Source organism: Neofelis nebulosa, chromosome 1, assembly GCF_028018385.1.
Source record: "Neofelis nebulosa isolate mNeoNeb1 chromosome 1, mNeoNeb1.pri, whole genome shotgun sequence".
In the NCBI taxonomy this organism is placed as follows: domain Eukaryota; kingdom Metazoa; phylum Chordata; class Mammalia; order Carnivora; family Felidae; genus Neofelis; species Neofelis nebulosa.
The window spans coordinates 123,022,316-123,037,135 of NC_080782.1; the positions used below are offsets into that span (position 1 = coordinate 123,022,316).

At 44.9% G+C, this 14,820-nt stretch overlaps 1 protein-coding gene across 7 annotated transcripts in view; it reads right to left on the minus strand.

The window, feature by feature from the left end:
• LOC131514100 (protocadherin gamma-C4) overlaps positions 1–14,820 on the minus strand; it is a 177,151-nt gene that overhangs the window by 133,954 nt on the left and 28,377 nt on the right. Inside the window, exon 1 of one of the 7 annotated variants that reach the window (XM_058733840.1) lies at positions 11,385–14,070. The exons of 4 other annotated variants lie outside the window; for them this stretch is intronic. In XM_058733840.1, coding sequence (XP_058589823.1) covers positions 11,385–13,799 — 2,415 coding nt within the window. In that variant the 5' untranslated portion in view covers positions 13,800–14,070. Of the gene's footprint in view, positions 1–895; positions 3,913–6,233; positions 8,849–11,384; positions 14,071–14,820 lie in introns of those variants that run through there. 2 more of the 7 variants (XM_058733772.1, XM_058733739.1) reach the window with 2 other exon arrangements.

The window sequence follows — 14,820 nt, forward strand, 5'->3', positions numbered from 1 at the left end:
TCAAAAAAGAAAGTTTTAGGTAAACAATGTGAGTATAATTTGCAAAATTTTTCTCATTGTACAATTTTTCACAAAAGCAATTTGTTATATGCATGAGAGAGAACGATTTCTCCCACTTATTAAATACATTCTTTTTTAAAGTTTATTTATTTATGAGAGAGGTAGAGCATGAGCAGGGAAATGCAGAGAAAGAGAGAATCCCAAGAAGGCTCCACACTGACAGGGCTCAATCTCATGAATCATGAGATCATGACCTGAGCCAAAATCAAGAGTCAGACACTGACTGACTGAGCCACCCAGGCACCCCCATAAACACACTCTTAATAACAGATACTACAGGCCTCAAATGTTGCTTATCCTTTAAAAACAGATCTGAGATCTCAAGACATTAAGCTTGAAAAGATACTTAGAAGGGAGGTCTACAATTCAGTCCTACTCATGCCCTGCTGTTGACAAGCCATGACACTGGGTAAAATTTTCTTTTTGGTTCCCAGTTTTCCCAAACGAGGAACATGGAAAGCTCTCTTTACTCTGAAGTGCTATAATTCTAAGAGGAAGTAAAACTAAAATCTGAGTAATAAAGATCTGTAGGGTAAAAGGAATAGCTTAAGATCCCAGTAGTAATGAAATTTCAGAGGAAAGTAATATAAAGATGAAGCAGAAACTATTTCGTGTAGTAAAAGGCTTGTAATTATGGACAAATAAATCTCACACATCAGAGAGAAAACGTATGTTAAAAATTTGTTTAGATAAGATTAAGATAACTAAGGCAGAAAACTGCCTAAATTGAACCCACAAGACAAAATATGAAATAGTAATTTCTACGCCAGTAAGGTGATTTGTTAACAAACATTGAAACCCAAAGTGAAAACTAGCGAAGTAAATTAAAACTCACCTTTAGAATAGTATCTGATGCAAATGGGACCCCAGCGCCTTCATGATTTGTATTTGGTAACCAACCGGCATCTTCACAGAGGAGATCCTGAGAGGGAGTCACTTCCGGGGTGACATTAAGAAAATTAAACTCTGTCTTAGCTAACTGTGAAGCAACGCACAGATTGTAGGAATAAGGCAAAGTCCCCTCACTGTAATCGGGGAGAACCCCAGGTCCAGATTTGGAACGGAGGCCTGACTGAAAGCAGCCCCAGGCAGCAGGGCTGGGGGAGCCGCGCAGGCGCAGGGCCACCGCCAGAATCACCGCAAGGAGGAAGAGCACCGAGATCAAGGCCAAAGCCACCACCAGGTAAAACTGCAGCTCGGCCTGGGGGTCAGAGGGCTCCGGGCGGTCGCTGACATCCGGCAGTACTTCTTGCAGGCTGTCGGCGAAAACCAGGTGCAGCGTGGCGGTGGCAGAGAGGGGCGGCTGTCCCCCGTCCCGCACGGCGACCAGCAGGCGCTGGCGGGCCGCGTCCCTGTCGCCCAAAGCACGCGCAGTGCGCACCTCGCCCGTGCGCAGCCCCAGGCTGAAGAGTCCGGGCTCGCTGGCCTGCAACACGTGGTACGACAGCCACGCATTGTGTCCCGAGTCGGCGTCCACCGCCACCACCTTGGTGACCAGGTAGCCGGGCTGCGCGGCGCGCGGCACCGTGTCGAAGAGCGCCGAGCCGTCGGGCCCCAGCGCCGGGTACAGCACCCTAGGCGCGTTGTCGTTGCGGTCGCCCACCAACACGCGCAGGCTCACGTTGGCGCTGAGCGCGGGCGAGCCCTGGTCGCGGGCCTGCACCGTCAGCTCGAAGGCGCGCAGCTGCTCGTGGTCGAAGGCGCGCTGCGCGAACACCACGCCGCTCTGCGCGCTCACGGACACGTAGGACGCCAGCGCCCGCGGCTCCAGGTCGCTGGCCACGATGGAGTAGGAGACGCGGCCGTTGGGCCCTAGGTCGGGGTCGGAGGCGCTGACTTGGGCGATGGAGGCTCCTGGAGGGTTGTTCTCAGCAATGTGAACCAAATAGAAAACCTGTTCGAAAACTGGCGCGTTGTCGTTGACATCTGCGATGTGCAGAGTGATGTTTATACTAGAGGAGAGGGGCGGCTTACCTCTGTCGGTGGCCATTATAGTGATGTTATATTCTGGATTCTCCTCCCGATCCAGGGGCCCGTCTGTCACTAGCTTGTAATAGTTCTTGGTGTAAGATTTCAATATAAATGCGGCCTTTCCCAAGATGCGGCAGTAAACTTCTCCATTTTCTCCAGAGTCTCTATCTCTTGTTTTTATCAAGGCGATCACAGTTCCTGGTGGTGAATCTTCTGGTAGCGGAGTAAATACCGAAGTAATAACCATTTCAGGTGCACAATCATTCTCATCGAGAATTTCAACTTGGATACTGCAATAGGCTGCTAGATCTCCATGATCTTTTGCTTCTACACTGAGAGTGTAACTATTAGCAATTTCAAAATCAAAATTATCCTTTGTTGTGATTTCACCTGTTCTTTTATCTAAGTTAAAAAACTGTTCCACTAGTTCATCCACATGATGAAAGGAGTAGGTGATTTCTGCGTTGACGCCCTCATCCTGATCAGTGGCCGTTACTTGAAGCACGGAGAAGCCCAGAGGTACACCTTCCTGCAGGCTGACCTTGTACACGTCCTGGATGAAAACTGGGGCATTATCGTTGGCATCGGTCACTTGGATTTGGATCTGAGCGGTGCCGCTTTGGGGTGGGTCTCCACCATCCACAGCTGTTAGAACCAATTGATGGAGATTCTGTTCTTCTCTGTCTAGTGAATGTTTCAGAACCAACTCAGGATATTTACGTCCATCTGGAGCCTGTTTCTCTATGAGATCAAAGTGTTCATTGTCATTAAGATGGTATCTTTGCAGTGAATTTGGGCCAGCATCTGAATCCAGGGCCGGGTCTAGTGGAAATGTTTTACCTGGCTTAGTGGATTCTCCAATTTTTAAATCAATATTATTCTGTTTGAATAGCGGGGTATTGTCATTTATATCCTGTACTATTACTGCTACATGGAAAATATTTAGTGGGTTTTCAGCGACAGTATCGAAATCCAGAGTACACAGAGGCTTCTTTCCGCATATCTGCTCTCGGTCTATTCTGTCACTCACAAGTAAGTCCCCACTCTCAGGGTTTACAGTGAAATATTCTTTCTCCGCACTAACCCGCAGCTTCCGGGCTGGCAAATCCCGGACACTGAGCCCCAGATCCTTGGCGAGGTTTCCTACCACCGAGTTTTTGGCCAGCTCTTCGGGAATTGAATAGCGGATTTGATCTGGAAGAGCCCCGCGGAACAAAGACAGCAGGAAGGGCAACAATACCTGCCGCCACCGCGCTGGGCTGCTCCTTTCTGCGCTCGGCCTCGGCCTCATCCTGTCTCCCTTCACGGTGGCTCTGCTTTTTGGATGGGAGGAGAATTAAGCCCTCTGTGGATGGCAAAATCCCGGGTAGGGTCGCTTTTCCGGCTTTTGTTTTCTGTATCCGAATCAGTACTGGTGTGTGGCTGGTTTGAGCAGGAAGTTACCCTCTAAGAGACTCCCAAATGCTTTTTCTCTCACTTTTTTGACCTACAGCGACACCCAGAGGTTTTCCCGTGGAAATGCACCAAATGCTTATAAACGTTTTGCGAACCTTTCTTTTTTGAATCTACAGTTGTTTTTAAATAGATATATATTCATGTAGCTCCAAAATTGAAGAGGTACATAACGCATATTCTCTCCCTGTCTTGTTTCAATAACACATTTATCCCGAGAGAAATAAGTATTACTTTTTTGTGTGTATCATTCCAGAGATGTTTTGTGTAGTGCAGCAAATTTTTATAAATGTTCTCCCGCACGTTAATACATAAATGTAAGTATACAATATACCATATTCTGCATCTTTCTTTTTTCATTCATTGTATCTTGAAATCATTTCATATAAGTACATAGCTTTCCAATTTATTTCTTACAGTTATGTAGTAATCCATCATATGGTTGTACAATAATTTACTTAATCAGAAATATTTTCTAAAAGAAACCCAGTGCCCAAACAAAAATATTTTTTTCTGTGTGATATTAGGGTGTTAATTATCTACTGCTCTCCTAGGCATTTAAAATATGTATCACTCTGATTCTGGAATGTATTCCTAATGCCAACCTCCAAAAATGCTTGACAGTTTCAGGCCAATTGGTATTTCCAAATTTTCTTTTAAGCTTCAGTATTTTAAATTTTTTTTTCAACGTTATTTATTTATTTTTTTTGGGACAGAGAGAGACAGAGCATGAACGGGGTAGGGGCAGAGAGAGAGGGAGACACAGAATCAGAAACAGGCTCCAGGCTCCGAGCCATCAGCCCAGAGCCTGACGCGGGGCTCGAACTCACGGACTGCGAGATCGTGACCTGGCTGAAGTCGGACGCTTAACCGACTGCGCCATCCAGGCGCCCCTAAGCTTCAGTATTTTAAATAATCTCAGACAAATAATCTCTCCTCAGATAAACTTCAATAGTTTACATAATCTCCCCTCAGAATCTTGCTCAATATTATTTCCTCTCTCCTTTCCCCATGCCAGACAATTGTATCACATGACATTCTGTTTATTCTATGTATTGCAACACAGTTTCCCATGAAGGCAAAAGCATTTAGAAACTAAATGCAGGGTGCTTGTGTGGCTCAGTCCAAAAAGCATGTGACTCTTGATCTTGGGGTCATGAGTTTGAGCCCCATGTTGGGTGTAGAGATTACTTAAATTAAAAAGAAAATTGTTTTAGGGGCGCCTGGGTGGCTCGGTCGGTTAGGCGTCCGACTTCAGCTCAGGTCATGATCTCACAGACTGTGAGTTCGAGCCCCGCGTCAGGCTCTGGGCTGATGGCTCAGAGCCTGGAGCCTGCTTCCGATTCTGTGTCTCCCTCTCTGTCTGCCCCTCCCCCGTTCATGCTCCGTCTCTCTCTGTCTCAAAAATAAAAAAACGTAAAAAAAAAAAAAAGAAAAGAAAAGAAAATTGTTTTAAATAAGTAAATTCTTTTTTAAAAACTAAAATGCCCTTTCTTAAATTGAATTGAGGCATAGTTCACAGTTTACTGCTATAGTTCCCAGCTATGAAAGAGCACTAATTTGTGTTGCCCTACACACTCTTGAATTCTTAATTATCTCATGGAACTAAATAAAGGCACATTTAACAAAAGTGTTGCTATCCCTTGAACACAAAATATTTCCCCCATATCAGATCATCCCAGAGCCATCTCAGAGCTACCTGAGAGCAATTTTCAGAAACAGGGATGAGGCCTACTTACTAAGTAGCATAAATCATATCAGTTCAGAATCTAAGTTACCCAGTCTCCACAAGTGACTCTCATGATGAAAAAGGAGAGATTTTGAAAGGTATGTTTTCCTTAGAAATTGAAAAGGGTCTCATTGTGATGCCATAATAGGAAATTTATAAATTATTAAAATTATTCCTTCAACCTACTTAAAGATGAGTGAACTAAAATGTGCAATATTTTTCGTAATCCCAGAAGTGAGCCAAAGGAATCACACATAGTCACTACTGGTGTATCTCACAAACTGCAATAACAAAATATTTGAAATATACCAATCCTAATGAGAGCTATCCTTGTTAAAATTAGATCTAAAAGCTAATATTTTGGGGAAGGGGAAAAAATAGTTACAAACAGAGGGAAGGAGGCACACCATAAGAGACTCTTAAATACAGAGAATAAACTGAGGGTTGATGGGGGGGTGAGGGAGAGGGGAAAATGGGTGATGGGCATTGAGAAGGGCACTTGTTGGGATGAGCACTGGGTGTTGTACATAAGCGGTGAATCATGGAAATCTACCCCAAAAACCAAGAGCACTCTGTACACACTGTATGTTAGCTAATTTGATAATAAATTATATTAAATAAATAAATAAAGGTTAATATTTTCTCCAATATTTATAAATTGCCACTGTTTGTTTAATTATAATGGAAAATACCCTTTCAAGGAAAAACAAACTTCAAGCAAAGTGTAAAAAAGAGGACAGTTAAAAACACTCAGTGTTCTGTTAAGAATAGAGGTGGTTAGAGGTATATAGTTAAGAAATTGTTGAAACTGTAACTACATGAAGACTAAAAATGATAAATAATAAACAGCTTTTAGGAGTACTAACTGCTATTGATTATTCTTGAGGAATCATCTGCTCCTCCCCTTTAAAGTAATAGAATACTAAAAAAATGCCTTTACTTCATCAATTACCTACCTTATACAGTTGGAGACACTTATATAGCTCTTTGCCTATGTTTTGGTGTGGCAAGATTGACTCACCTGATGAGAACCAGGGTCTCCTTTTGTTTCAAGTAAATCCTGAGTTATGAGAAGAGGCTCGCTTTTCCCACAGCTCTCCTGGCTGAGGAGCGTGTCGGCATAGTTGGGCTGGGGGAAGATCACATGACTCTCCCTGGAGTCTGCCCTGAGGGAGACCTCCTGGGAATAGGTCTGCAGGAAAGCTCGCACCCCATCCATGCCCACAAAGTGCGAGGCTGGCACTCCAGCCAATCCGACCCCTGCAGCCTGGAGCTGACGCGAAGTGTGCCAGCGCCTCAGTCTGAGCGCCAGCAGAACAATGACAAAGGCAAGGAAGACACAGGAAACTGTGGCCACCGCCACCACCAGGTACAGCGTGAGGCTAGAGTCATCAGCATAGGCTGAGGGCTTGAGGCTGCTCAGGTCAGCCAGGACTTCTGGAATGCTTTCAGCCACGGCCACTGTGAGTGTGACAGTGGCTGAGAGAGGGGGTTGGCCGTGGTCCTGCACCGCCACCACCAGACTCTGCTTGAGCGCATCTCTGTCCAGCAGGGCCCGTGCAGTGCGCACCTCGCCCGTGTGCAGCCCCACCGTGAAGAGCCCTGGCTCGCTGGCCTTGAGTAGACGGTAGGACAGCCAGGCGTTCTGGCCAGAGTCTCTGTCCACTGCCACCACCTTGGTCACCAGGTAGCCAGGCTCTGCTGATCGGGGTGCCAGCTCCACGCCTATGGAACCGTCAGTGGGGAGAGCAGGGTACAGGATTTCAGGGGAATTGTCGTTCTGATCCAGAACAAAAATACTCAAGGACACATTGCTGCTGAGTGGAGGGTCCCCACTGTCGCTGGCTGTCACTAGTAGTTGCAGGTCTCTAACCTGCTCATAGTCAAAGGAGCACAATGCATACAGGACACCAGTATCAGAGTTGATGGAAACATAGAAGGAGAGAGGCATCCCGTGCAGTGTGTCCTCAGCTAAGGAGTAAGTTACTCTGGCATTCTCAATGCTGTCAGGGTCCTGGGCAGACATGGATAAAATGGAAGCTCCTCTAGGGTTGTTTTCAGGAATGTAGGCAGAGTAGGAAGCATGAGGGAAAGTAGGTGGGTTGTCGTTGATGTCTGCCACATGCAATGAGATGTGAGTTTCTGTAGACAGTGGTGGAGTTCCATGATCAGTGGAAGTTACTGTGATGTTATATTCTGAGACTTCTTCCCTATCCAGTGTTCTTTGTGTCGACAGACGATGATAATTTCCATAGGTCTTTTCAAGTGTGAATGGCAGATTATCCAGAATAGAACATGTGACAAGGCCATTCTCTCCTGAATCACTGTCATGCACATTGAAAAGTGCAATTACTGTACCTGGGGAAGAAGTTTCTTGGATAGAGCTGGTGAGAGATGTAACTGTGACTTCTGGAGCATTGTCATTTACATCCAGAACTGTCACCAGAACTTTACTTCTGGCTCGGAGACCAGGTCCATCATGGGCTTCTACATCTATATCATAGAATCCAGAGTCTTCATAATCTAGATCCCCCACTATTGTTATGTCCCCAGTCAAAGAATTCAACTGGAATAGTTGGGACATTTTATCACTCACTTTGCGGAAAGAATATGTTACTTCTCCATTGGCTCCTTCATCTGGATCAGTGGCCTTTACAGTGAGTAGCCAGTAGCCCACTGGCACATTCTCCGGAACATTCACATGGTACTCTGGCTGAGTAAATACAGGAGCATTGTCGTTGGTATCCATAAGAGTTACATGAATCTTGACAGTGCCAGAGCGAACCAGGTCACCTCCATCAAAGGCGGTGAGGAGGAGGTGGTGAACCGCCTCTTCTTCTCTATCTAGGGCAAGCTCCAGCACCAGCTCAGGGTACTTAATGCCATCCACTCCACTTTGCACGTCTAGGGAGAAGTGAACATTTGAACTGAGCTGGTAACCCTGCAGGGAGTTGACCCCTACATCTGGATCAAAAGCTTCAGGAAGAGGAAATCTTGTCCCAGGATTTTCATTTTCAGCGACTTTTATTTCCCTTTGCTCTATCCCAAAGTTGGGTGCGTTATCATTAACATCGATTATTTCCACTTCTACTCCAAAAATCTTCACTTTGTCCTCCAGAAGAATCTCCAGGCTTACTACACACTTTGGAGATCTCTCACAGAGCTCTTCCCGGTCTATCTTACCCGCGGTGACCAAGCTGCCGCTTTGAGGGTTCAGAGCAAAGAGATGCGTCCTACCTCTGGAGATGATGCGGACTCCCCGCTCTGACAGTTCCCGGGGCTCCAGTCCCAGGTCCTTGGCGATGTTGCCCACATAAGAGCCTTTGTCCAGCTCCTCAGGCACCGAGTATCGTATCTGTTCCGCCTGTATTTCCCACAGAGCCCCCAGGAGAACGCAGATCCTGACCAGCCGGCTGCAGTCTGGCCGATAAGGAGGAGCCGCCATTGCAGCGCCGCTGCGGAATAGCTTGCACTTGGATGCTCCCTTAGTGGAGGGTCAGAGGAGCCCCAGAATCTTCAGGGTCCAAGATTATGTGCTTTCACCGTTGGATGATGGAGTTCTGGGGTCCAGTCTGAAGCTTCCCAAAGCCACAGGGCTAGTGCTTTGTCATGCAGAAATCTTGTGGTTTGGATTAAATTCCTTGTTGTCTTTTTCCCCTGACTGGTGAACAGCGACACTCAGAGTCCTAACCTGTTACTGCAATCTATTCTTGGTAAAGAAAAGATGTTTATACCATTTCTTTTCCATAATTTATTTCTCCCCAAAAGAATAAAATTCAAGCTCCCGTTATTTTATTTGTAATAAAAATCCAGGCATGACCCAAATGTTACTGTACAATAAGCCCTCTAAAGTAATTTATTTGTTTTTAAAGAAAATATGGTTATTTTTTCTAACAATTTTTTCTCTTCTAAGTTTTTCCATTATTTATTTTCATAGCCCATTTTCAGTACAGTGCATTGTGTGAGTGACACATTTATCCTTTACAGGAACAAGGATTAACTTGAAGAATGAAAGAATAGGTGAAAAAACAGTGTCAGGTCAGGGAAGTTGGAGGTCTGAGCTCTAGTCCCTTCCTATCCAGAAACAAGTTTCCTCACATGAGTTGACCCTTTAAAATATGGGCAACTTTTCGATTCTCTTGTAAAAAACATCTACTGTTCAAGAGCTAGTCTTACCCCTGAGCAAATGGGGTTGGCAAATATGATAATAGGCTTGGGAAGGTAATTGGTTTATTAATTTTGTATAAAGAAAATTTTAGACCACAGCTATGTTTGTGACTATCATGCTCACAGTCTGTCCTCAAATTTTAGAACAGCACCTTTCATAGAGTAGATACTCAGTTTTTCATTGTTTAATGAGTGCATCACTAATATAAATGCAAAGCCCTAAAACAATTGGTAAATAACTCTGATATTAAAAATAAATAATAAAGATAAAAAAGACAGAAAAGTTAAACTGAAGTTTTATATGTAAACAGCAGACAATATTCAGTACCACATAAAGACACATCCAGAGGGGCGCCTGGGTGGCGCAGTCGGTTAAGCGTCCGACTTCAGCCAGGTCACGATCTCGCAGTCCCTGAGTTCGAGCCCCGCGTCAGGCTCTGGGCTGATGGCTCGGAGCCTGGAGCCTGTTTCCGATTCTGCGTCTCCCTCTCTCTCTGACCCTCCCCCGTTCATGCTCTGTCTCTCTCTGTCCCAAAAATAAATAAAAAACGTTGAAAAAAAAAATTAAAAAAAAATAAATAAAAAATAAAAAATAAAGACACATCCAGAAAGTATTATTTTACTATTATCTATGTTTACTTTAAGTTTTATTTCAGAAATAACCACTAAAAGGAAAGTTTTCATATATATGTGTGTGTGTGTGTGTGTGTGTGTGTGTGTGTGTGTTATCATTGCATGTTTCAGAGTTTTCTTACACATGAATACTTTGAGTAACTTACTAATCGTAGAAAACTTAATATAAAGCAGCAAGTAGACAGTTCTTTAGATTATTCCTCACATAATAATTACCTTCTAGAAGTTACTTACGAATTCTATCAGACAAGAAAGGCTATTGTTTATTCACAGTATTAAAGTCATCAAATTTTGGAGAGCATACTAAAGGTAATTTTCACAATCCTCAAAGAACTCACAAATTGTTGGGGATTAAGAGGTAAAATGAGGTGTTTCGAAAAACTTTGACTCACTTCTCAGAAACCTATACTAAAAGAATTATGAAAGAGGCTTTATACACAAAAAAGCTCATTACATTCCTCATCATAACAGCAACAAAGTAGAGGGTATAAAAATAAGTTATTACATAATGGTTAAGAAGGTTATTTTTCAATATATTTTTTAAAGTTTATTTTTGAGAGACATAGCAAGCAAAGGAAGGGCAGAGAGAGGGAGAGAGAATCCTAAGCAGGCTCCACACTACCACTACAGAGCACAACACAGGGCTCAAATTCACGAACTGTGAGATCATGACCTGAGCCAAAATCATGAGTTGGATGCTTAACTGACTGAGCCACCCAGGTGCCCCAAGATAGTTATTTTTTAAAAGATTTTATTTTTAAGGAATCTCTACACCCAGCATGGGGCTTGAACCCACAAACCCTAGATGGAGAGTCATAGGTTCTACTGACTGAGCAAGACAGGTGCCCCCCAAAATTATTTTTGAATGAGACTACGGAGTGGGAATAAAATTCACTGGAAACTAGTGATCCAAATCACTGTTTGCCACATGTGAGAAGGCAAAGAAGTGCTAAGAAACTTAACTCTTGGAAGGTTCTATTAAAAATACACATTGCAACAAAAAGATGAAAAAACTATAATAGATTTGATGGACTTTAACTTAAGCAGGAAGGACTGTCAGTACATTTATGTAGAATAAAGTTTGAAAAAAACAGTATCACACATCAACTAAGAAAGGACAATACTCTTACTAAAGGTGGTGACATCTCAGAATGAGCTCTCCTTACCAATATTTTTTGATCATACAAAATTGCCAACAGTACAGATTGAGAAATATTAATTACGTAACTGCCAAGATTACTGGGCAATTAAGGAACCAATCTCCGCCCATCCAATAAACCTCTTCTACCACTACCATCACTAGGAATATGAAAAACAATAAACAAAATAATTATGCACAATTGAGAATAAAAGCATGTTTGCCGAAACTCACGTGAGAGGCAAAAGACGAGTCATAAGCGATTTGGGGGTCTTCACTGCGGGCACATACATCCATACAAGGATCTTCACAAAGAAGATCCTGAGGCGGAGTCATTTCTGGTTTCAGGTTGGAAAAATTAAACTCTGTTTTGGCTGATTGTGAGGCAACGCACAGATTGTAGGAATAAGGCAAAGTCCCCTCACTGTAATCGGGGAGAACCCCAGGTCCAGATTTGGAACGGAGGCCTGACTGAAAGCAGCCCCAGGCAGCAGGGCTGGGGGAGCCGCGCAGGCGCAGGGCCACCGCCAGAATCACCGCAAGGAGGAAGAGCACCGAGATCAAGGCCAAAGCCACCACCAGGTAAAACTGCAGCTCGGCCTGGGGGTCAGAGGGCTCCGGGCGGTCGCTGACATCCGGCAGTACTTCTTGTAGGCTGTCGGCGAAAACCAGGTGCAGCGTGGCGGTGGCAGAGAGGGGCGGCTGTCCCCCGTCCCGCACGGCGACCAGCAGGCGCTGGCGGGCCGCGTCCCTGTCGCCCAAAGCACGCGCAGTGCGCACCTCGCCCGTGCGCAGCCCCAGGCTGAAGAGTCCGGGCTCGCTGGCCTGCAGCACGTGGTACGACAGCCACGCATTGTGTCCCGAGTCGGCGTCCACCGCCACCACCTTGGTGACCAGGTAGCCGGGCTGCGCGGCGCGCGGCACCGTGTCGAAGAGCGCCGAGCCGTCGGGCCCCAGCGCCGGGTACAGCACCCTAGGCGCGTTGTCGTTGCGGTCGCCCACCAACACGCGCAGGCTCACGTTGGCGCTGAGCGCGGGCGAGCCCTGGTCGCGGGCCTGCACCGTCAGCTCGAAGGCGCGCAGCTGCTCGTGGTCGAAGGCGCGCTGCGCGAACACCACGCCGCTCTGCGCGCTCACGGACACGTAGGACGCCAGCGCCCGCGGCTCCAGGTCGCTGGCCACGATGGAGTAGGAGACGCGGCCGTTGGGTCCCAGGTCGGGGTCGGAGGCGCTGACTTGGGCGATGGAGGCTCCTGGAGGGTTGTTCTCCATCACGCGGACCACGTAGGAGGCCTGGTGGAAAACCGGCGCGTTGTCGTTGACATCGCTGATATGCAGGGTGACGCCTGTACTGGAGGATAGGGATGGCTTGCCCTTGTCAGTGGCTGTGATAGTGACATTGTACTCTGCCATCTGCTCCCTATCTAAGGCATTGTCAATCACCAACTTGTAATAATTCTTGGAGGTGGATTCTAATTTGAAGGGAACTTCTTCCTGAATATAGCACCTCACCAGTCCATTTTCCCCAGAGTCTCGGTCTCTCACTTTAAAGAGAGCTATTACGGTTCCAATATCTGAGTCCTCGGGAATCTGGTTAGAAAAGGACATCAACGTGACCTCTGGGGCATTGTCATTCTCATCAACAATTTCAATCTGAACATTACAGTGAGCGGTGTGTACCCCTCCATCCTTGGCCTCTACACTCAACATATATCTACTTGTCTCTTCAAAGTCCAATGTACCATTGGTTGTAATGTCACCAGTATTTGGGTTGAGATTGAAGAGAAGGCTGGTACTTGTTGGGGCATTGAGGAAGGCATAGGTAATTTCTGCATTAACGCCCTGGTCCTGGTCGGTGGCCATCACTTGCAACACAGAAGTCCCCCAGGGCACGTTTTCTTGGATGTTAACTCTGTATGTGTCCTGGCTGAACAATGGAGCATTATCATTGGCATCGGTGACCTGAATCTGGATCTGGGTGGTTCCACTTAACGGAGGGTCTCCACCATCTATGGCAGTCAGGATTAACTGGTAGGAACTCTGCTGTTCTCTGTCCAGAGGTTTTTCCAGCAGTAATTCTGGGTATTTACTCCCATCAGGACTTCCCTTCGTTGTCAGGGAGAAATGTTCATTGGGGTTGATAGTGTATATCTTCAGGGAGTTACTTTCTACATCTGCATCTTGTGCAGAATCCAGAGGGAATTTTACACCTGGTAAGGCTGACTCGCAGATCTCCAAGTCAATGCCTTTTGCAATGAAACGTGGTGCATTGTCGTTAATATCTTGGATTTTAACAATCACATGGAAAACATTCATGGGATTTTCAGCGACCATTTCAAATTCTAGTGCACACTCGGATTTCCTCCCACAAATTTCCTCTCGATCTATCCTACCGTTCACTAACAAATCCCCACTCTCTGCACTCACACTGAAGAAATTCTCTGCACTAACCCGCAGTTTTCGAGCTGGCAACTCCTGGACACTGAGCTTCAAGTCCTTGGCGACGTTCCCCACTCGCAAGCCTTTAGCCAGTTCCTCCGGAATTGTGTACTGGATGTGCTGGGAGATAGTCCCCCACAACAAAGACAGCAGGAAGAGAAACAGTACCTGAATTTTCATCCATTTGGCTTTTCTGGAGCTTCTTTGCATTTTTTGAACTCTCTGGGAAGCTTCTTTTCAGGATGTCTCTGGGATGTTTAAAAAAAATCAGTGACAGCACCTAGACTTTTGTGATTTGAGGGTAGGACTTGTTTGTCAGAAACTGGTGGGTGCACTGGCGCTGCCTCCGCGTTCTGATGTGCGCAAGACAAAGCAGGAAAACACTGCCCTACTTTCACGCAGAACTGAGAACCCCTTTCTTCCCTTCGGTCAACAGCGGCGCTCGGAGGTTGTCTGGGAGAATTGCATATTGTGGAGCCATTTACTCTCAAAGGGTAAGCTCTTTATGTATGTTGTCTTTTTATTTGGTGTAAAAAAACCAAATACTCATTTTTCTCCTCTAAATTGGATATTTTCTATCTTTATTATTTCATAAGTGTTGCCATAATTTTACATTCTTTTTTGTATTAAAAAATTTCACATGGCATACAACCATTTTTTTTTCAGTTTTGGGGGCAAAAATATCTTTAATGATTCCCCTGTATTTACAAACACTGGCATGACTAGTATGGATGTAACCAAAAAATTACTGGCTTTTTACCCACATTTGAGCGGATACTATGATCCTTACATTTTTGTAAAATGCATAACCTCCCTTATTTTAACTCTCTCCATAAATACGTTATCAACTCAGTAATATTTTTCAAAGATACAGTCTTTGCAAAAAAAGAGTGAATCAAGACCCTAGACTTATTTTAATATATTGCTCAATTTTTTAAAACATAGGTAATCTTCCCATTAAGTACAGCACAGCACAGCCTAATATTTTAAAGTGACTAATTTAGTACACCTGCTTTTATAGAGCTGAATCTTGTGAAAGATTACTTATTTTTATGCAATCAGTGCTTTTTACTATATTAATGTATATATAACCTCCATAGTCCCAATACTCAGCTCCAGCCGATTTATACCATTTATACCATTGAATTTATACCAATGAATTTGACTTGATCACTAGTAAATATTGGAGAGGCATTGAGAATCCTTAGACACTTCATTTTGGAACTTAGCC